The 20,365-nt window shown below is 33.9% G+C and overlaps 2 protein-coding genes across 38 annotated transcripts; both read left to right on the forward strand.

The window, feature by feature from the left end:
* On the forward strand, positions 1-7,138 carry LOC111794524 (DNA repair protein RAD51 homolog 2). Of its 36 annotated transcripts, none has more exons than XR_015421239.1 (7): positions 1-197; positions 554-666; positions 871-977; positions 1,302-3,033; positions 3,180-3,927; positions 4,007-4,129; positions 5,300-7,138. XR_015421239.1 is itself a non-coding variant. In XM_087124307.1 (5 exons), the coding sequence occupies exons 1-5, from the start codon at positions 78-80 to the stop codon at positions 2,967-2,969; spliced, it is 393 nt and encodes a 130-aa protein (XP_086980433.1). In that variant the 5' UTR covers positions 1-77; the 3' UTR covers positions 2,970-3,454. The 36 variants fall into 36 exon arrangements, 5 of the variants coding, with proteins under 5 accessions (XP_086980433.1, XP_086980432.1, XP_086980430.1 ...); XR_015421219.1 differs by lacking the exons at positions 4,007-4,129; positions 5,300-7,138 and having other exon boundaries at positions 775-977; positions 1,302-1,365; positions 1,448-1,503; positions 2,930-3,033; positions 3,180-3,454; XR_015421228.1 differs by lacking the exons at positions 4,007-4,129; positions 5,300-7,138 and having other exon boundaries at positions 775-953; positions 1,302-1,365; positions 1,448-1,503; positions 2,930-3,033; positions 3,180-3,454.
* An 8,395-nt stretch (positions 7,139-15,533) lies between these two features.
* Positions 15,534-19,373, forward strand: LOC111794434 (ethylene-responsive transcription factor RAP2-7). Of its 2 annotated transcripts, XM_023676448.2 has the most exons (10): positions 15,534-16,590; positions 16,818-16,843; positions 17,008-17,038; positions 17,134-17,221; positions 17,347-17,492; positions 17,718-17,762; positions 17,873-17,976; positions 18,076-18,197; positions 18,309-18,422; positions 18,891-19,373. In XM_023676448.2, the coding sequence occupies exons 1-10, from the start codon at positions 16,067-16,069 to the stop codon at positions 19,167-19,169; spliced, it is 1,479 nt and encodes a 492-aa protein (XP_023532216.2). In that variant the 5' UTR covers positions 15,534-16,066; the 3' UTR covers positions 19,170-19,373. The 2 variants fall into 2 exon arrangements, with proteins under 2 accessions (XP_023532216.2, XP_023532217.2); XM_023676449.2 differs by lacking the exon at positions 17,718-17,762.
* Positions 19,374-20,365: the final 992 nt, after the last annotated feature.

A 20,365-nucleotide genomic window follows, 5' to 3' on the forward strand; every position in this document is an offset into this window, starting at 1 on the left:
TGCCGCCATTTCAACTGCTTACCAGATCAAACCATTCTAGGGTTTCGCATTTGGCGGGGAATGAAAAGTGGACCGAGATGCCATGGTTTGACAGAGAGATTGAAGGAGATAGAATGACGAACAAATTAATGAATCAGATGGGATTACACAAATCGATAACTAATATTTTCGCAGAGCGAATTATTAACACAGCCAAGGTAATGATTGAACTTCGTGTATCTTCTTCATTAATTCCTTGATTTATTCGTCCACTTCGTGTTTAATACGCCATAGGAACCGATGTGAAGCTTTCAATTATGTAGTTTAAGCTAACTTCGTTTTTCAGTTTCTCGATTGACCGCTAATTGGAATTTCTTTACGTAGAAATTGAACAATGGCAATGGTTCTTAATTTAGACTTGGTTCATAATGTCATGTATTGAACGGGAGTTTCTCTTTTGAAATATTTTTCCAGGCTTGTTCTCTGTTCTTGGTTGGATTAGTTTTCAGCCCTGTAGCCGGTTTTAGCCTATAGAAAATTAAATTGCAGTATTGGTTTATTTAATTTGTTTCAGGAAGCTTTATACTTAACTGAATTTGAGTTGATGGAGTTATTGGACGCGGGATTGTTGGAAGTTGCATCAGCAGTTGCGCACATTATTGAAATTGCTTCTCTCCTTATCAGACGGTAAGAAATCAGTTGCTTCTATTTATTGATTGTCAAGCGCATTATACTTGTCTAAGAGGATTTTTTTTTGTTTATGCTTTCCACATCCCTGACTTCTGTTGCTTTTAGAGGTGATGATCTAGTTGCATCAATTGGTGCTTTCTCTAATGGATCAAAGACTTCAAAACGAGCATTTAACTGGCCATCTTTCTACATGTTTAAAAGGTTTAGACGAGGCCTTATTTGGTGGAATCCCATTTGGTGTCTTGACAGAGCTTGTTGGTCCAGCTTGAATTGGCAAAACGCAAGTGTGATTCTTTCCTAGTTTTCGGGTTTGTTAATTATCTTTATGTTATATCAGAAAATTTTAGTTGATTGGATTGGAGTATCAATTGAATATATGGTTGCATAAGTTGAAGCATGTTCAACTACTTTCTGCTGACATGCGACTTTTTCTGGTTGTTGAATTTCAGTTTTGCTTGAAACTCTCTTTATTGGCTGCTCTGCCACCGAGCTATGGAATATATATTGATGTAGAATCTAAGTTTAGTTCCAGAAGGGCTTTTAATTATACCATGCTACTGGTTGTTTACTCATTATATTTGTGTAATGGGCGCATGACTTTTTTGGTTTTTCAACTCCGTCTCTCTCGGCAGGATGATTGAAATTGACATGAGAAGCTTTCCTGTTGTATTGCAAATGAAGGACATGGCACAAGAGGTATCAAACTGATATATATTCTTTTCCTTTCAAATTTTAATTTAAAATGCATAAGATGGAACATTCTTAATTTTCACTCCAGATGGCTGGTAGGATTCTTGTTTTGCCACCTGCATCACTTTCTGAATTCACTGAGAGGTTTGGATCAAAGTCAAATAAATGTCATTTGGCCTAGACATGTCAATGATTTGAGAAAATGAAATGCTAAGGATAACACATTTTATCTACAAAATTTAGCAGAATATTTAGACGTATGTAATGCAGTTCGAGGTATGTACATATTAGCTCAATTGCAATGATTTACCTGCAATGGCATTGAATATTCAAATAGAACACAATTCAAGTGCTTGTTAGGACTGGGATTTCGTGGACTATCCATATATAGCCTATAGATAATCATCAATCATTAGTTAGAATAATGAAGATTGTAAACGGAGAAGAAAAATGAATGCTGCACTTACTCATATATTTTTAGAGTTTATTCCCAACCAATGTCTGATGTCAAGTACCAGAGCGTTTATCTGATCACCTTCTGTATAGACAGGCATAAGTTTGCAACTCAAATGTGACTGGAGATTAAATGAAATGCAGTTATATGCATTCGTTTAAGTTATAGCAATGGATCTGAATAAGTCTGTATCATATAGTGCTTTTGCGAGAGATTGACTGTGCACACTTGACTTGCATCTCTCAAACTCGATTCAGTTATCTAATAAAATTGCTGTGAATTCTGCATGTGGAGGCTCTTCTCTTTTCCCATTAACCTACAAACCCATGAAAGATTTTCAATATCTGTATTGTTATAGCACTATGGTTCATTGACTCATTCTGTGACAATTTATTTGGTGCTTGAAGCAAAATTTGGTTGGAACACTTTTCACTGATTATTGCCCTTTGGCTGATATAATGCTGAAATGGCTCTGATGTCAACGGATCTTTATGTTTAATGATATCTTCTCGGCTTGTTTAAGTTTTAAGCGAGATAGGGGCAGTCGAAACTAGAGAAAGTGCTTCTAACAATGTTTCATAACTCATCATTTCCATCATCCCTCATAGGTCAGAGGTTCATCAAGATTGCAAAATCTCCAATGTCTCCACCCCTAACTTTCCCTTTTATCATAACCTCATCCAGAATTTCATTGTGGAGTGACAATTGAAAAGAACCAAGTGGAGCTGAGATCAATGAGAGTCACCGTCAAGGTTTCTGTTACTCCCTAGGAAGAACGGTAGCAACATAAACAGCGCCTTCTCTTCAATTAAAAATCTAGATGGACATAAGTTAGAAGCTCAAGTACTCTCAAAACACTTTACTCTTTGTTTTCTCCAAAACATTTTGAACTGATAGTTGCAAATTCAATATCATTGCCTCCATGATGTTAATAACTTATCTCCCAGCTTCATTGTCTGAAATTTACCAAGGATGCTACGAGAAGTTGATGTTTTTAGTGTATTATATTCTACTATTAAGCCTAAGATATACTCCGTACTAGGTTTCTCTTTAGCTTTGTTGTTTTTTGGTTGTTTGGCTTTATGACATAAATGCAGGACACGGTGATATTAACAGCTATTATTTGGAAAATGAGCAACGTGAATGGGACTGCTAAAAATCTCAGGCTTGTCATGCATATACGAGACTTGTGCTGAATTGGTGGTTTCCTGTTGTTAATGGTCGGTTAATGAGGAAATAGTTCATTAATTTCGAATTATGATTTGGATTCTCATTTCATGTTCAATTTTAACATTTGAAATTACAGTGAATATTTTTCCTATTTCATGAGAATCCATGATTATTCTACCATTTTCTTTTTTATCAGGTTATATTAAGCGGATAGCTTAGAACTAACCAACCGAACATGGAAGATGGAAAAGATATCAAAGCTGCGGATGATTTTTGTGGAGTGGAATTGTTTGCCTAATTTCTTAGTGATAAAAATGTTTGGAAAGTACGGGTAGGACGTTGTGTTGATTCATTATAATGCTGGAACTAGGTTGCCACCAATTTGATCGTGCTCCAGCCAGCTCCTAATTGATACAATGATGTCTTATGACATTTACCTATATCGAGTGAAGTTCTACAGGTTATGGAATATGTTTTGATTTTTTTTTTTTTTTTTTTTTTAATATATCTGTGAGTGTCTAAGTCCACTTGCACGCAACTCGACTAATCTACGAGACAACTGCCCAACCCTACTACATTTGGTTGTAAAAAAAATGGTATCTACCATAAATTGAACTAGTTCTCTCTAAGTTTTCTGGTCCTTGCAACTCTTGATGGTTATAGCCACAAACATTTTGAGATTGAACCTTGCATGCTTAACAAAAATTCTGTTGATGCATGGACGATTGTGGTAGACTATAGTTTCAAAGATTGCAAAACACTAGATTTCGGAACTCTTGGAACACAATGGCTATTAAAACAAAGGAATTGTGGTATGTTCTAAATATGGAGAATAAAAATTTCTATGGACTAACATATTTTATGGTCACGTGAATGTTTCATTATTCCAAACTTTCAAGTACAGCAAGCTGTGGAAGGAAAAAAGAAAAAGAGTTAACCTGAAGGTTTGTTATCAATTTTATATCCTGTCCTAAGACTTGGTCTACTTCAGATTTGGAGTTGATTTATGTTTCTACATTTCAGGGTTTTCTATCAAGGAAGATGGCTTGCTGGAAACCAGAGCAGGTTCTCTAGAACCTTTTTGTGGGCATTTTTGCAAGTGGATGGTTGAAAGAAAGCAATCTCGATGCTGTCAAATTAAGGAAGGTGGTTTTGCTAAAACACTTCTCATTTTAAAATTGCAGATATGTTTCCCAGTAACTTATGCTCTTTCTAGTAGATTCTCCATTCCCATTAGTTTATTTTAGTGTAGATGATTTTACTAATCCTACCCACTTTGTATTTTATATTTTAAAACCTGATCGAGATCCACCAATTATCTTGAACTTTGAGAAACAAAGAATAAATAATGCAGCAACTTATCGAATCCTTCGACAGAGAAAAGGAATATTGGCCCTGCAATTGTCACAAACGAAGAACAAACTAAGGAACATAAAAGAAACAAATCAAAGAAAAGAAAAGAAAAGCTGTAGAAACATAGAAACATGAAGCCAGCCAGTTAGAAACAGATGTTTTCACCTTGAAATTGTCCTTTACTCTACAAATAAAATCCTGATTTTACCTTCTGTAATTCCTGTCTTTGTTGGTTGTCAAATTTACCACGTGTTAGTTATATTATTGGCTGTCTCTTGACCATACTTTGCTTTGGACATAATATCAAAAAGAAAACAAAATGTGCTTTATATGATGATAAGATTCATGTTGGGTGGAGTGACAATGCCATCAAAACACAAACCTTTTAGTTCAACCCAAAACCTTCAAATGGAAGAATGAAACACAAATATTAACCAAAAGCCCTACCTGCTGTTCCCTGTATCATTGCTTTTTAAAAACTATGATAAGATTCATCTCTCGGAATAAAATCATATTTAGATTGAATTCTGGAAACCCTTCAAAAGGAAGAGTGAGGTAAAATTCTCAGCCAATTACTTCCCTGTCCCACATACCTACCTACTAAAGATGTAGAACAGTTTGTATCTTTTTCTTTTAGTTCTTCATGATTTTGTTTTCTTTTCTTTGGGTAATAAACCAATAGAAGGTTAAAGAAAGGGGGGTGGGGGGAAAGCAATGCATAGAAGAAAAGGACTGGAAAGTAGAAACTGGGGTGATTTTGTTTTAGCCCAAGTAGACATAAAAGTACTTGAAATCTTCCTCCACTGCTTTATTTTAACAAGAAAAAGGTTGGTTTGTAGCTGTGGGGAGTCCAAACGTTGGACATTTTCTGTTCCTCAAACTTTTTTAAGGATTCATTCTCTTTTCTGCCTTTTTTTTCTTCCCATTTGGACTCATTATCCTTTCTCTTTCTCTCTCTTGCAGATTGTGTTCTATTTGACATGTGACCCATTGACCCCGCCAGCAACTGAGGTATTTTTTATGCTTTAAAAAGAATTGCAAATTGGTATTCAAATTTGGTACTTCTTTTTTTGTTTTTCCAATGAATGTCTGAACATGTTTAGCTTTTAAGTACAGAAATGATCCGATGCTGTTTGCAATAAATTAATGAGGCATTTAGTCACTAATACATTGGACTTACCTTTTCTTTATTATTAACTTTCAGACATCTTAATCTCCTCGAAATGTTTTGTCGCTTTATATTATATTGTTATAAATATACGATGCTCCTTTTATATTTTATTCTATTTTATTCTATTTTATTTGTGGTATCATGTTCAGTGCACTCACGCATTTTATTTTGATAGCTATAATGTTCGTTCTTTGAGAAAATATCAAGTTTATCTTTCAACTTTTTCTAATTTTAAATTATAAAGATTGGCTTTTAAATTTGAACCTAGTATTTTTTTTTTTTTTTTAATTCACTATCTAATGTATTACACGTACAAGATTTTGTATGCTTTAAAAATGTTTAAATTATTTGCTTGATATTTGTCGCTAACTCTTGACTTTATCCATAGGAATTGAATTGATGGATTTGTTATGATATACAGTTGTGATTCATGTGAAGGTTATCTCTACAATATGCTTTTCTAGAAAATTCAAATAAAAAAATCCTGAAAAGATTTGAGCCATAAGATTAGTAATTTTGAGTTATTTTATTGGATAATCTCTTGATTTTGGTAATGGCCAGTTGTTGTTCTTAATTTATTTAATATTCCTCTTGTTTTTTTTTTCGAGGTTTCTTTATTTTAATTGCTTCTCTCGTGGTTGAGAGGCATCATTATTTGGATTTTTTTTTTTTAATTATTAGTACAAAGGTTTCTCAATAATTTGTGACTAGGATGGTTTTATTATCTATTTCTTTAATACTTGAATGATTTTTTTGAATCGGGGAAGTGTACCGGTACTAATTTTCTACTGAAATAGAATCGTTACTATATGCATGACATGACATTTCTATTTGGAAACGTTCATTTAGAATAATTTTATGAAACGAATGCAACTACTCTAATGTAGGTTTTATGGCCTTTGATGTGATGTTGTCGTCACCCGTACTGGGATGTCCTTGCCTTTATCTAAAATATAAGAGTAACACAGAACAAATATTTCGGAAGTAACTTCACTATTGGATCCATGGAATGCAAAACATGAATGAGACCTATCTTTAAAACAATATTCTCTTAAGTGGCCGCAAGCTAGATGTGTAGTATCTCTCTACACACGACCCACATGTGCGAGCATGAGTCCACTAGGTGGGCTCGCACACCCTCCAGGGTTGCTGGTTGGGCTAGCTCCTCTAGGCTCGCCCAACTCCTTCGATGATTTTCGATTGCATTTCTCTCTCTTCCCAAAACTTTTCGGTCTTCCTTTTCGATGCTCCTCCGTTCGAGATTCGACCATCGTGACTTCATGTCAACATGCCTTACACCCCCATGATGTTGTAATCCCTCGTATGCATCTACAAACATGAATTTTTTTTAACGTCTCAATTCTCTATAACCACGTATTCATCGACAGTGAAGAAAAATGCAACTGAGCGATGTGAAACACGAGCGACTTATCATTTGTGTACTCGTACCACAATGTGTGTATTGTTCGTCATAGCATGTTAAATCGAGTTCCTTAGTCACCTCACTTCGATAAGGAAAATTGTTTCCTCTCAAATAGTAAGGGATGCTTTGGTGATGAAATTAGTGCGTGGGGGGCCTTTGTAAGGACATATGGGTACTTCAATTGTCAAATATATTCCCTTCTTGAAAGTTAGGTTCAGCAAGCTCAACAAATCCTCTAAAAACTACCCGTTTTGTTGGTGCAAGCCTTGTATGTGATTTTACGCATGATCATTTCTTAAATTAGTCGATGTGAAACTTTTATCATTCAACAGATATCACAACACAACGCAAGCTCTCGACATAAAAATCTTCATTTCAGTGCAATTTTTTAATTTCCAAAAGTCGTTCCGTATGAAAATTGTTACACTTTGTAAACAAAAAGTTAATGTATCATTAAATTATTAACATATTAGGATACACATCGTGTCACTCCGAACAAATAGACTTTATTGTTAAACAGGACAAATACTATCTGTAATGCCGGGTTTTATGTGTTAAAGTAACATTTGAGTAACGCATTCATAAATATATAGTAATGAAATTCCTGACTTTGTTGTTAAACAGGTCAACTTTTATCTGTAAAAGCCGGGTTTTATGTGTTAAAGTAACATTTGAGTAACGCATTCATAAATATAGTAACAAAATCACTGATTTTGTTGCTAAACAAGTCAACTTTTATCTATAAAAGTCGGGTTTTATATGTTAAAAGTAACATTTTAAGCCATATTTTATGTGTTAAAGTAACATTTGAGCAACGCATTCATAAATATGGTAATGAAATTACGCAACAACTTAAAATATTAATAATAAAAAATTATTTAAAATATTAGATAATCATTTAATGTAAATAATATTTTTATTTTGTAATCTATTTATTTATATATAAAAAGAAAGAAATAAATAAATAAATAAAAGCGGTAGAGATAAATGGGACAATTCCAAGCAATAATTAAATACTTCCGAAAATAAATACTAAGAAACATGTGGGGAGGTCAACAACGTAATTTCACACTATAAAAAGGAAGATTAAGAAAAGTAGTACTAAATATGTTGAAGATAAAAAAATATTATAAAAATAGAAAAGTTTATGAAAACCCAACGTTTAAAATATTATAAAAATGACTTTGTACGAATGGATGCAACACGTCCACGTCGACAACTTTCCAATGTGCCTGCCGACAACACTTCTCCCCCCCCTTATAAAATAAATGGTTCCAATATTTTTAATTTAATTAAGACTCCTATATTTTTTTAATTTAAAATATATTTTTTAGGATAATTTGTGAAATTTAATTAAATATTGAATTTATTGATTTTTTTTTATTTTTTATTTTAATGTGTCAAGATATGATATGTTTTAATTATTTGAATGAAGGAGGATAGAATCGGAAATTTAATACGTTTTAAATTATGATTTTTTTTTTTATATTAATAAAATAATTCGGGTAATGGGTCGCGTGTGCTTCACGTATATTTGAAGGCAGTGAGTGCGTCTGGGTCAGTATGATCATAGTGCGGTTTGAAACAAAGTTTGATTTGTTGATATCTAGTTGGGCCAATTTGCAAGCTGAATTTAATTCATTATTTATTTATTTATTTATTTATTTATTTATTTTATTACTATAATTTATGATTCCTTTATCGGTAGACCTCCTTGATTTTGGCTACATTTCTAGTGTATTTGTTTATAAATTTTATTTATTTATTTTTAAATAATAATAAAATTAATTGGACGTTAATGAAAGTACCAATAAAAAATTTATATAAAAATATTTATATTAGAAAAATAATAATTCATGAACAAATGAAATTAATTAATCGATCGGACAGAAGTGAACTATAAATTTTTATAAGCGTTGTTGTCAAAATCTAGACGGAGTAACATTGTTGACCTTCACGTGACAACAATGATAAAATTTGTTTGAAGAACGAAGAATGTGATCTACGAGAGGTATGCATATCGGTGAGGTATTACTGTGGTGCTTGTCAGTGAAGTATGCATGACACGTGCTATTTTGAGAAATCAATGGTAGAGTTCGCTTCTTGCCGAGAAAGAAGACGTGATTGGGCTTCGACCCAATTTCATATCTTCCTTTTTTCTCCATGGCACGGTCTTTCTGTGTTGTCCCAATTTTATCTTATGTTGGTATTTTTTTTTTTCCTTTGGTTCTTGAAAATTGATTATCGGGAGTTACATTTAATACATTAAGGTGTACTTTAGATTATTGTTAAGTTGAGCTCGGGAGTTAAATTCTCAAGCTCAACTTGATTCTTGCAACTATACTTCATTTAATTAGGGCTCATAGGGCTCGTAGGGCTCGACCTTTTAAACTTCAATAAAGCCACATTTATGTTATGAATGGTTATAATTTTGATATTAAGTTTGTGTAGAAATAATTGAGCTATAACCACGGGGTATTGATTGTTTTAGTTCTCAGAAGATTTTAATTTAACCATTAAAATTTATTTCATGCAACTAAAATAGTCTGGTTGGCTTTCACCGGTGACTTCGATTTGATTTTTTACTTTCCCCACAAAAACGCTTATCGTTGTCATTATTTGGACATTTTAACACACTTGACTTTCATGTGACAACAACGATAAACTTTGTTTGAACGAGGAAAAACCCGACCTACAAAACTACTCAACAGTGTATTTATACAACACCCTAAAGTGTTTTTGTCTATCTCTTTCCAAATTAGGTTAAAAATGAACCGGCTCGAGTTGAACTAGAATACTACAACCCAAGTGCATGCATGGTACGTGCCCCATTTAGATGCCAACTATAGGGTCGGCCTTGTCTACAAGGCCGACGCCATGCAATTAGGCTTCATCCCAATTCTTTCGATTTTAATTTTCTATGTCAAGACTCTTTGTCATAGATGTTATCACACGTTATTTAATTGGATGCTATTATCTACAATGATATTAATTTTTATTTGTTCAATTATTAAATTTATATTAATGGCATAACTTTGATTTTAATTCGATATTAATCTATAATATATAGTTTCATCCATCTCTATTATTGCATTTTATTATTTTTGTGGAAATGAGTTATTAATAAAATTTAAAATTATTAAGGATAATAAAATTTTAAATTAAGATATAATTTTTAATTTTAAAAAATAGTTTCGAGGCAATGGTGAGATTTAAGCAAATTATAGTTAAATTAGTGTTTAATTATAGAGATTAGTTAAAGTTTTTAAAGTAATGTGGTCCAAATTTAAATTAAACTCAAATTATAAATACTATAATGATAATTAAGCCTAATTTATATAATTGCACCAAAAAAAACCTAATTTAAATAATTGAAAACCGAAAAAGAAAAATAATAATATTATAACTAATTTAGATTTTTATTCTAAACAACGTATCACAACGTATCTAATAAGGTATTATTATATTTAATGACATTAATTAATTGGTTTAAATAATATATCCTATAGTTTTAGGTTTTATTTATTTATTACTTTAGTTTTAAAAAGTAGAATTGGAAATTAAATTCTCATATATTATTCATTAAATTATGTTTAAATCGTCGTATTTAATTAATTTTTTTTTAACAATTGTGAGAATTATTTCTATTTAATCGTTATTATATTATATTAAATAATAGCTTAAAAGTAATTAGTGAGATTTGGCCCAGTAAATAGAGATTAATTAAAACTAACATTATAGATAATAATGCATGATTTTAACATAAATTACTCAAATTGGAAGTATTCTGACGTGGCACGTCGTTATTGGCAGGTGAAAAGATTTACGAGTACAGCTAGAAGTGGGGATACTAAGATTACCTGCAACCGGCTAGGGAAGATAGGAAGGTTGTAATTGGTAATGGTTGAGGTAGCGTGGGGTTACTATAATTAGAATAATAGGTTTTGTAAAAATGTTTTAAGGCTGAGGATTACCCAATGGGGAAGGAGCTAATTTATCTGTCTCTATTTTTACTTTTTACTTTTTTATTTTCCTTTCCCATTTTTGGTTTCTCACCGCCACGTGTACGTCATCTATTTTTCTGTTTTTTTTTAATTGATCATTGAATTAAGGGGAAAATTTGTAGATTAACCTGGGGGGTCCCGCAGCTAATTAAACTTCCGATTACTTTTATGAACGTAAATATCAAAAGAAAATATTTAAAGTCGTCTAAAAATACCATTAAATATATCGTTAATTTATTTTTTTTTTAAATAAAATTTTTAAAAAGATCCTATTATCACAAACAAATCAAGAGCAGCTCTCGAATTTTTTAATTTTGATATTTACGTTCCTTATAAAGGCGTGGAAACCTCTCGTAGATGCATTTTAAAATCATGAGCCTGACGACTTTATGTAATGGGCCAAAGTGGCTAGTGATGGACTTGGGTTGTACCAAATGATATTAGAGCTGGACATTGGACGTGTGCCAGTGAGAACATTGGGTTTGTGGATTGTGAGATCTCACATCAATTGGAGATGGAAACAAAACATTCTTTAAACGGTGTGGAAATCTTTGTCTAGTAGACACGTTTTAAAATCGTGAGGCTGACGACGATACATAATGGGTCAAAGCGGACAATATCTACTAACGGTGAACTTGGGTTGTACCAAATGATATTAAAGCCAGACATCGGGTTGTGTCACTGAGAACGCTGGGCTCCCAAAGAGGGTGGATTGTGAGATCCCACATCAGTTGGAGAGGGAAACAAAACATTTTTTATAAGGGTGTGGAAACCTCTCTCTAGTAGACGCGTTTTAAAATCGTGAGGCTGACGACGATACGTAACATGCCAAAGTGGACAATATCTGCTAGCGGTGAACTTGGGTTATACCAAATGGTATTAGAACTAGACATCAGACTATGTGCCTGTGAGAACGTTGGGCACCCAAGGGGGGTGGATTGTAAGATCTCACATCGGTTGGAGAGGAAAACAAAACATTCTTTATAAGGGTGTGGAAACCTCGTAGATGTGTTTTAAAATCACGAGACAAAATATCTAATAGGGTTAAACTTGAGCTATTACACAAACTTACAGAAAACAAACATGTCGTTATACAATAACATTGTTAAATAAACATGTGAAGAAGTAAAATAAAAAAATAAGCAAGGAATCAGGTTGAACATAGGGAAAAGGGAGAGAAGAGAAGAGAAGTAGATCAAAATGTGTGTACTTTAGACAATTTGATATTTCCTAAAGATTTTGATGTTTCCTATGATAACTTATTTTAATGTACACTCCAACATGTTACACCTATGTCTCAAAACCCTATATACTTTAATCAAATCAAATTTTAAAAAATAATAACCCTAACAGAGGTTGGTCAACATTTGCGGCAACGCAACTCAATATTTGAACCCCAAAAACGTGAATGACGTGTCAACCTACGAAACTATAACAACCTATACCTACCCCTCCTACTCTTATTTGTTCGTGTTTAATCATTTAGAGTTCAGGGTTTAGACGTTAAACATAGAGAAATAAAATATTTAATTTAGCTTTTAGAATATAAAATTAGATATTAACATTTTATTTCAGTATTTTGTCCGGAGAAATTCAAGTTAAGGAATCACATTAATAAATGGTTAAATTACTGAATAACTCAAAACTCGAGATTGTAATACCTTTTTATTTTATTTCAAATTTTAAAGTTAGTGTTTTAAATTTTTTTTTTTAATATTTATTGAATTTAAGGTTTTAAAAATGTATTTTTGTTTATAATTTTTTTTAAAAAAATTATTTTAGGTTCTAAGTTTTTAAGAAGTAAATAAATTTTTTTGAAATTTTTTATTTATTATTATATTGTCTTATATTTATTTACTTATTATCGCGTAAATTAACTTATGTGGTTTAAATATGTGGTCGTGTCAATGCTTATTTTTAACTTATAATATAAATAACAAAAAATATTATTTTTTAAACAAAAATAATAATGAAATAAAGTAGATTTCAATAATAAATATAAAAAAACATAACAAAATAAAAAATATTAATTTCTAAATATTGCAATCTTTACTTTAAAAATACCAACTAAATATAATGTTTAAATTTATGAAATTAAAAGTTTCATTTTAATTTTAATTTTAATTTTAATTTTAAAGATGACTGATTTCTTTTTTTTTTTTTTTTCAATTTTAAATTTGATTTTTTAATTATTTAAAAAATCATAATTATTTATTAATAAAGCAAATATCAAACATTCATAAGTCACAACGCATCTCAACTCCAGTTACGAACGTCAAATATTCTTAATTTTCATAATAATCTTAAAATTAGGGTAGAGACGGATTGTGTTATAACTCTATATACCGATTGATCGAGTTGACCTAACATAAAAAAGTCAAACGACAAATTAACTTGAATTTTCGCTTTTTTAAAAATTCAACTCAACTCAAACCGAAAAAAATATATAAACCAACCTAATCTTTATAGTTTGAGTTGGGTAGTCTGAACTGTTGGGATTATCAGATCTTATAAACTTCCCGACTAAATTCTTGAAATGTTGACTTTTAGAAGTAAGATCGAAATAGATAGTCCAAAATTACTCGAGACTTTCTATAATTAGAAGGGTTGAATATTTGGATTAAACATAAAACTCTTGCACATAAATTTCAAAGATTCTGAAACAAGGTTCAAACTAAATGTGACGTTAAAAAATAATAATAATTACAATTTATGAAAAATTGTAGAGAGATTATAGTAAAGAAAGAATATGAATAAACTAATAGGAGTTGATAAGAAATAAAATTATATACGTTTGAAATAATTAAACTTTAAATATTTTTCAAAAAGTATTTCAAACTACTTTATAACCTTTTAATTTCTGTACTTAATACCTTTAATTGCTATTTACAGCTATGTTTTAACTATTTATAAAACACTTTTCCAACTCATACAATTCTTACACATTTTTGCATTTTACTGGCTGGTTAGGTTAAAGATGAACCCGGACTAAGCTATGATGATATCACGAGTTGAGATTGAATGGTGTGTGTGGTCCTATGGGGAGGTTGTATGTAGAGACTAAGCTAAGATATCACGAGCTGAGATTGAATGGTGTGTGGCCCTATGGAGAGGTTATATGTAGGGTTAGCCTCGACCTTTTACCAAGGCTGAGGGCATGCAATTGGGTTTCTGCGTTTGAATGTTTGGTTCTTTTTTGTTGGCTCGGTTTTGTCTTGTGTTGGGTTTTTTGTTATTAGTCTAACTTTTGTTCTTTTCTAATTTCAAAAGAATCAGTTTTAGCTGCTCGAGAAATTGTATGTGGTCTCCGTGTTGATATGATGAGCAATTTCTATCAATTTGAATACCTTGATTTTAATACTATTTGCGTAAGTTCTATGATCTTGAGATGATTATAAGTTTGATTCTAACGATTATGTTTCATTGAACTAGGTATGATCGTAGACTCAACCTTGATTATTTTGAAATAACTTAGTCATAACTAACCTTCAGAAATTTACTGTATGTATTTATAACGAATGACTTTCATAAACCCAATTGCATGCCTTCAACCTCGGTAAAAGGTCGAGGTTAACCCTACATATAACCTCCCCATAGGGCCACATACTATTTAATCTCAGCTCGTGATATCTTAGCGTGAAATTTGTTTTCATATAAGTATAGTATAACCCTATGGTCAGTCTCGGCTAGGTATGACCCTGTGGTCGGCCTAAAATAAGTATGAACTTTTGGTCAACTCTGACCCTTGTGTTATTTCGTGGATGAGGGAGGGTCGTTTCTTTATGGTTTTAAGGCATGTGTGTCGAGTTCAACAACTTCAGCTGTTCGATATGGACCTTATTAGACCTAGCACACTTGTGGTGGGCAGGACAGATCTCTAATGTTTTGCATAACACTTCTCACACGAGATTTCTTTCCTTGAAATTTCGTCTCTTAATTGTTGCTTTATAGTAACGTGTGATTCTTTTTTTTGTATCATGATAGGCTAAGACGAGTTGTTTCCCGATGTTGTTGAAGTATTACGAAATATCCAAAATATTACGTTACGGTTACCCTCATGCACGCATGTTTTTCATACTTTTTTACTGACCTACCATTTGTGCGTCTACTTTTACGTTACTTTCTCCGAAGACGACAATTATTGTTACAAAAATTTAAATAAAGTGTTGTACGTAATTTTCACGCGACGTTTTCAAATTAATATATTTTATTTTCAAAACTAACAAAGTATCACATTAATTTTCATACCTTAAATGAATTTATAAAATTTTGTGAAAAAAGAAAATGGTTTTTGTAAGTCATGAAAAGAGTATTTTTGTAATAATCATGAAAATAAAATGAACGGTGATAGATGTGTTTTGAATATTATGGAGGGAGGGATCCGCCGTACACATACACACGACTGCTACGTGTTGATTAGTTGGTTAGTTATACAGACGGCTGTTCCCGTCTATGAAACACCACGGAGAAATGCGTTGCAAAACAGAGGATTATTACCTTGGCAATATCAAGAGTCAACCGGTTACCGGGTGAAACCGGTGATTTGGCTTGATGAAAGAGAGAAATAAAATGTTTATATATATATTATTATTCCCTTGCTCTTAGAATGTGTCTGAAATGTTCCTTCATACGTCCCATCCTCTTCTTTCATCTTTCTCCGCCCTGGAATCACTTAGTTGCTAATAATTTCAGATTACTCCGGTGCCGGTATCTTCACCGACGGGATGACTAATGCTAATATCTCTAGAGCTTTTGCTGCTCGATTCTCTCTTTGACTGAGTTTTTTTTTTTTTTTGTTGTTGTCTTTTACTGTTTGGTGACCGGCGAACGGCGGCGTTTCTGGCCGGAAACGGAAGAGACGAAGCTGTAGTTCACTATCTACTTGTACTTTTTTTGTTCGCTTGGTTGTGTTTCTGGTTTTTTTTTTTTTTTTTAAACTTTGTCCATTCAAATTGTTAGTGCGATTTGTTGTTTTAGTCGTTTGGTGGTTTCTGATTACGATTGATTTATACTGTTCGATCAAACACGGTGATCGATGCTTGAATGTTGAATTGGATCGACTGCGAAGGCGCGTGATAGAGAAAACTTATAAGAATTTAGGATTGGGAACTTCGGAGAGACATTAAGAGAAGATGTTTGATCTTAATCTCAATGTCGACTCGGTTGATGCGACTCAGAAGGAGGACTCCGTCGTGTTCTTTGAGAAGCTTCCTCAAGGCTCGGGGAACCATGTGGATGAATCAGGAACTTCCAATTCTTCGATTGTCAATGCGGATACCTCCAGCAATGGCGGCGATGACGACTCGTGCTCCACACGCGCTGGTGGCGAGCTCTTCACGCTCAACTTCGAAATATTGAAGGCTGGAAGCACGAACGATATGGTCACTAAGGAATTTTTTCCATTAGGTGGAGCGGTGAATGCTGAATTCGGGATTCCTCAGGGGCATAAATCGGCCTCTTCTTCGTCATCTTCATCGAGGAAGAACTGGATCGACCTTGCGTGCAATCGAAGCAGTTCAGCAGGGGAGGGGAGAACGGTTCAACCAGTTCAGCCTCAGCCGGTGAAGAAGAGCAGGAGAGGTCCAAGGTCTCGGAGTTCGCAGTACAGAGGCGTCACATTCTACCGGAGGACTGGGCGGTGGGAATCACATATTTGGTGAGTGAATTTGACTTACTAAAAAATTTGTTGAATCGTGTAATTGTTTGCTTTTGCCTCTTTCGTTAAATTCTGATAGTCCGTGCGTTCACTCAATTGACGTATCCTTCCGTTGAATTCAAATGAATTTATTTGCTTGATTGAATTAGATTTCTAATGCACTCCGATGTATGCTTCATTAGTCATCTATTGTCTAAACTTCTTGTTTTTCAACTGTTCGCGTGCAGGGACTGCGGGAAGCAAGTCTATCTCGGTATGACTTTTGACTCGATTACTTAATTTGCTTTGATTTGTGTTATTTATGGAAATATTTGTCATCTACAGCATTTTCCGAGTTTTGTTTTTTAAGGAAATCTTCGTTAACATATTCTGTTTTGGAAAATTCCTGACGAATTTATAATTCTTCGGTTCCTGTAGGTGGATTCGACACGGCACACTCTGCAGCAAGGTAAATTCATATGCGTGGAGGAGAAAGAAAGCCCACACTTATACTATTATGAGCAAAGAATTTGTGTTTGACTTTTTGAAGTTTTCTAAATTTAGAGCATATGATCGAGCTGCTATCAAGTTCAGGGGGGTAGACGCTGATATTAATTTCAATGTTAGCGATTATGAGGAAGACCTGAAACTGGTTAGCTGAAGTGCCGTCTATTTTATCTTTCCTTCAGCGAATTCGTTTCATCGTCAAATTACATGATTTATAAGAATTACTTTTCCTAAGAATTTCCTTTATCCTTCAATAATATTCTCGAGCAGATGGAGAACTTAAGCAAGGAAGAGTTTGTTCACATACTTCGTCGCCAGAGCACTGGTTTCTCAAGGGGGAGCTCAAAATATAGAGGGGTAACACTGCACAAATGTGGCCGATGGGAAGCTAGAATGGGGCAGCTCCTTGGGAAAAAGTGAGCAATCATAATGTGAAATTGAAAAGCATGCTTTACTTTTGATCTTTGGTTAAGAGGCCTGTGAATAAACGTTATATAGCAAACTGAGACTTGGTTTTTCTAGCCTTTTCTCAATGGATTATTTGTTCTTTCATCACTTGGAAAAATAGAAATCTAAGATGCCTATTTCTTAGAAGAAATGGGATGGTGTTTTCATCACGGAGGTTATAATCCTTTCTGCAGGTATATATATCTTGGGCTGTTCGACAGCGAGGTCGAAGCTGCAAGGTCTTAAAGCACGAATTTCACTCTACCTGAACTGATTTTATTATCCTGAACTTTCAACCTCAATAGGCATCCAACCAACACGTCTCCCTTTTTATTTTTGTGGAAATTAGGGCTTATGACAAGGCAGCAATCAAATGTAATGGGCGGGAGGCAGTAACCAACTTTGAGCCTAGCACATACGAAGGAGAGGGAGTTTCTGAGGGCAGCAGTGAAGGTATATAGCTATAAACCATATACGCTTATGCATGGATGATCTGGTGGTTATCACAATTTGTTCCAACTGGTTTCTGATTGTGTACAAATTCCATTATAGGTGGTCGGAGTATGCTTGATTTGAATTTAGGGATTTCACCCCCTTCCAACTGTCCAAAGGATGATGATGGGCATCTGCGATTCCAATCTGGTCCTTGCTTTGCTAATGATAGGAGCACAATGGTAAACACTAAACAAAGAATTCGTGAAACATTCCAGTTTCTATTTAGTAATGAAAGTTCCCAAAATTGAATGACTGACAAAGAAAAATTATTTGAATTATCTATGTTGAAGATGGAGAGCAATGCCCGTGCAGCAGTTGGCGATCCACCTGTGAATGGATTGGTAATGACATCAGAGCATGCTCCCTTATGGAACGGTACACAATCTAGCTTCTTCCCCAGTGAGGTGAGTTTCACTGATATGATGTTATTTTAAAGCTTAGTTCGAAAATTTGTGAACATTTTCGCTATCAGTTTCCTGGTTGAACTCAAAACAAATATGGTTCAATCAATTGTATCCCACAGCATCTTTGATTACTGAATTAATTGCAAGGGTAGTCGGCCCCCTTTTAACTTGCTGCTGTACATCATAGAGTATTACGATCAAAATAGCACTTGATGTTTTTCCACTCATAATGTCCAATGACTCAAAGGATGAACAATTTGACTTTTAGCAATCATTGAACTGCTTAGTGGATAACATAGTACGACACTGCACGACTTATTCTTGTGAGCCCACTAGATGAATGAATAGTCAAACTTGATAGCAGTGGAGGCTAATATTTGATCTAATGTTGGAAACTATTAACAACACATCAGATGCTAAAGCAAACAGGACCTGAATTACATGGTATTATCTGAATTTTGCTTTCAGGAAAGCATGACAGAGAAGAGACTTGCATTAGGTTCATCCCAAGGTGTCCCTAACTGGGCATGGCAAATCCATGGCCCGATTAATGCCGCCCAAATGCCACTGTTCTCTACTGCAGCATCATCAGGATTCTCATTTTCAGCTACCCATTTCCCGGCTGCCATGCCTCCGCCTCACCAACCGAGCTCGATCGCCCAAAATATCCATTTCAATTCTCCCAAAGCTTCCCTCAACTCCCCCCAGTATCACCACCTGTTGAACCAACAACATGCACCGCCATAATCCTTATTCTTCTATATTAGAGGGTGACCATAAGTGAGATATGCTTAATTGGTTATCTTCATTTCATTTGTATGCTTTTAAGTAATGATTAATTTGCACTTCTATGGCTTGATTTCTGACTAATAGCTCATTACAAAATACTATGTTTCACATTTCTGTACCTTTCAAACATGCTTATATAATACGTACTCCTGCATTCACTATTGTACAGTTCCCTGCCCCTAACTTTTTCCTTTTTTTCTGTGTTCCTGGTAACATTTGTCTCAGTTTCTTGTTAGAACTGTACCTTATCATGTTCTATGCCCTTTTTATAGAACATTTTCAGTAGAGAAGTTAAGTTTCTTACATGTTATCGGACCCAACGTGTCTTCATAGACCAAAAATTACAAGATTGTCTCTTTTATTATGGGAGTGTCGGAGGGATTGTAGGGTCTAGAGAAAGTTGCGGAAGGAAGAACCGTGTCGTTTCTTTGGATCTAGCTGTTGAATGTTTGGGTGATAAACAACTCAGTTTTTTGTCATTGATCCCTGAAACGCTAGTCCGGACACTTAAAAAGGTTGAGAGAGTCCGGTGCATAGTAAGTCATATTGAGGATTGTTGGGAGGAAGTCTCACGTTGGCTAGTTTAGGGAATGATCATTGATTTATAAGTAAGGAATACACCTCCATTAGTATGAAACTTTTTGGGGAAGCCCAAAGCAAAGCCACGAGAGCTTATGCTCAAAGTGGACAATATCATTCCATTGTAGAGAGTTGTGATTCCTAACATGATATCAGAGTTATGCGCTTAACTTAGCCATGTCAATAGAATCCTCAAATGTCGAATAAAGAAATTGTGAGCCTCGAAGATGTAGTCAAAAGTGACTCAAGTGTGTCGGTACTTTGTTCGAGGATTTCAAAGAAGGAGTCGAACCCTTAATCCAATTTGTTTCTACTTTGTCAGTTCAAGTCTGACTGTGATTTATGGTATTTATATGCTTTTGTTTGTGTGTGTGAAAACAGTGAAATGCGGGCAGAAGTGAGGAAACGTGGTGCTCTCATATTGCCGCCTTCCAATGAATTATGCAATGTTTAATGAATACAGGTCCAGAATTTCAGATCAAACCAATAAATTCTGTTTTTATTTTTGTAGATAATATTTTTTATTCTCTTGGCTCTTCTCCATTTTGCCTCTCACTTTCTCCTATCCCTTCCTA

Source organism: Cucurbita pepo, chromosome 5, assembly GCF_057944985.1.
Source record: "Cucurbita pepo subsp. pepo isolate OVF chromosome 5, ASM5794498v1, whole genome shotgun sequence".
Lineage (NCBI taxonomy): Eukaryota > Viridiplantae > Streptophyta > Magnoliopsida > Cucurbitales > Cucurbitaceae > Cucurbita > Cucurbita pepo.

Coding starts and splice junctions, on each gene's coding strand:
- LOC111794434 (XM_023676448.2), top strand. CDS start 16,067: ATGTTTGATCTTAATCTCAATGTCGACTCGGTTGATGCGACTCAGAAG. Junction 16,844..17,007: donor CGGGAAGCAAGTCTATCTCG/GTATGACTTTTG, acceptor CGGTTCCTGTAG/GTGGATTCGACACGGCACAC. Junction 17,222..17,346: donor ATGAGGAAGACCTGAAACTG/GTTAGCTGAAGT, acceptor ATTCTCGAGCAG/ATGGAGAACTTAAGCAAGGA.
- LOC111794524 (XM_087124304.1), top strand. CDS start 78: ATGCCATGGTTTGACAGAGAGATTGAAGGAGATAGAATGACGAACAAA. Junction 198..553: donor GAATTATTAACACAGCCAAG/GTAATGATTGAA, acceptor AATTTGTTTCAG/GAAGCTTTATACTTAACTGA. Junction 667..774: donor GCTTCTCTCCTTATCAGACG/GTAAGAAATCAG, acceptor TGTTGCTTTTAG/AGGTGATGATCTAGTTGCAT.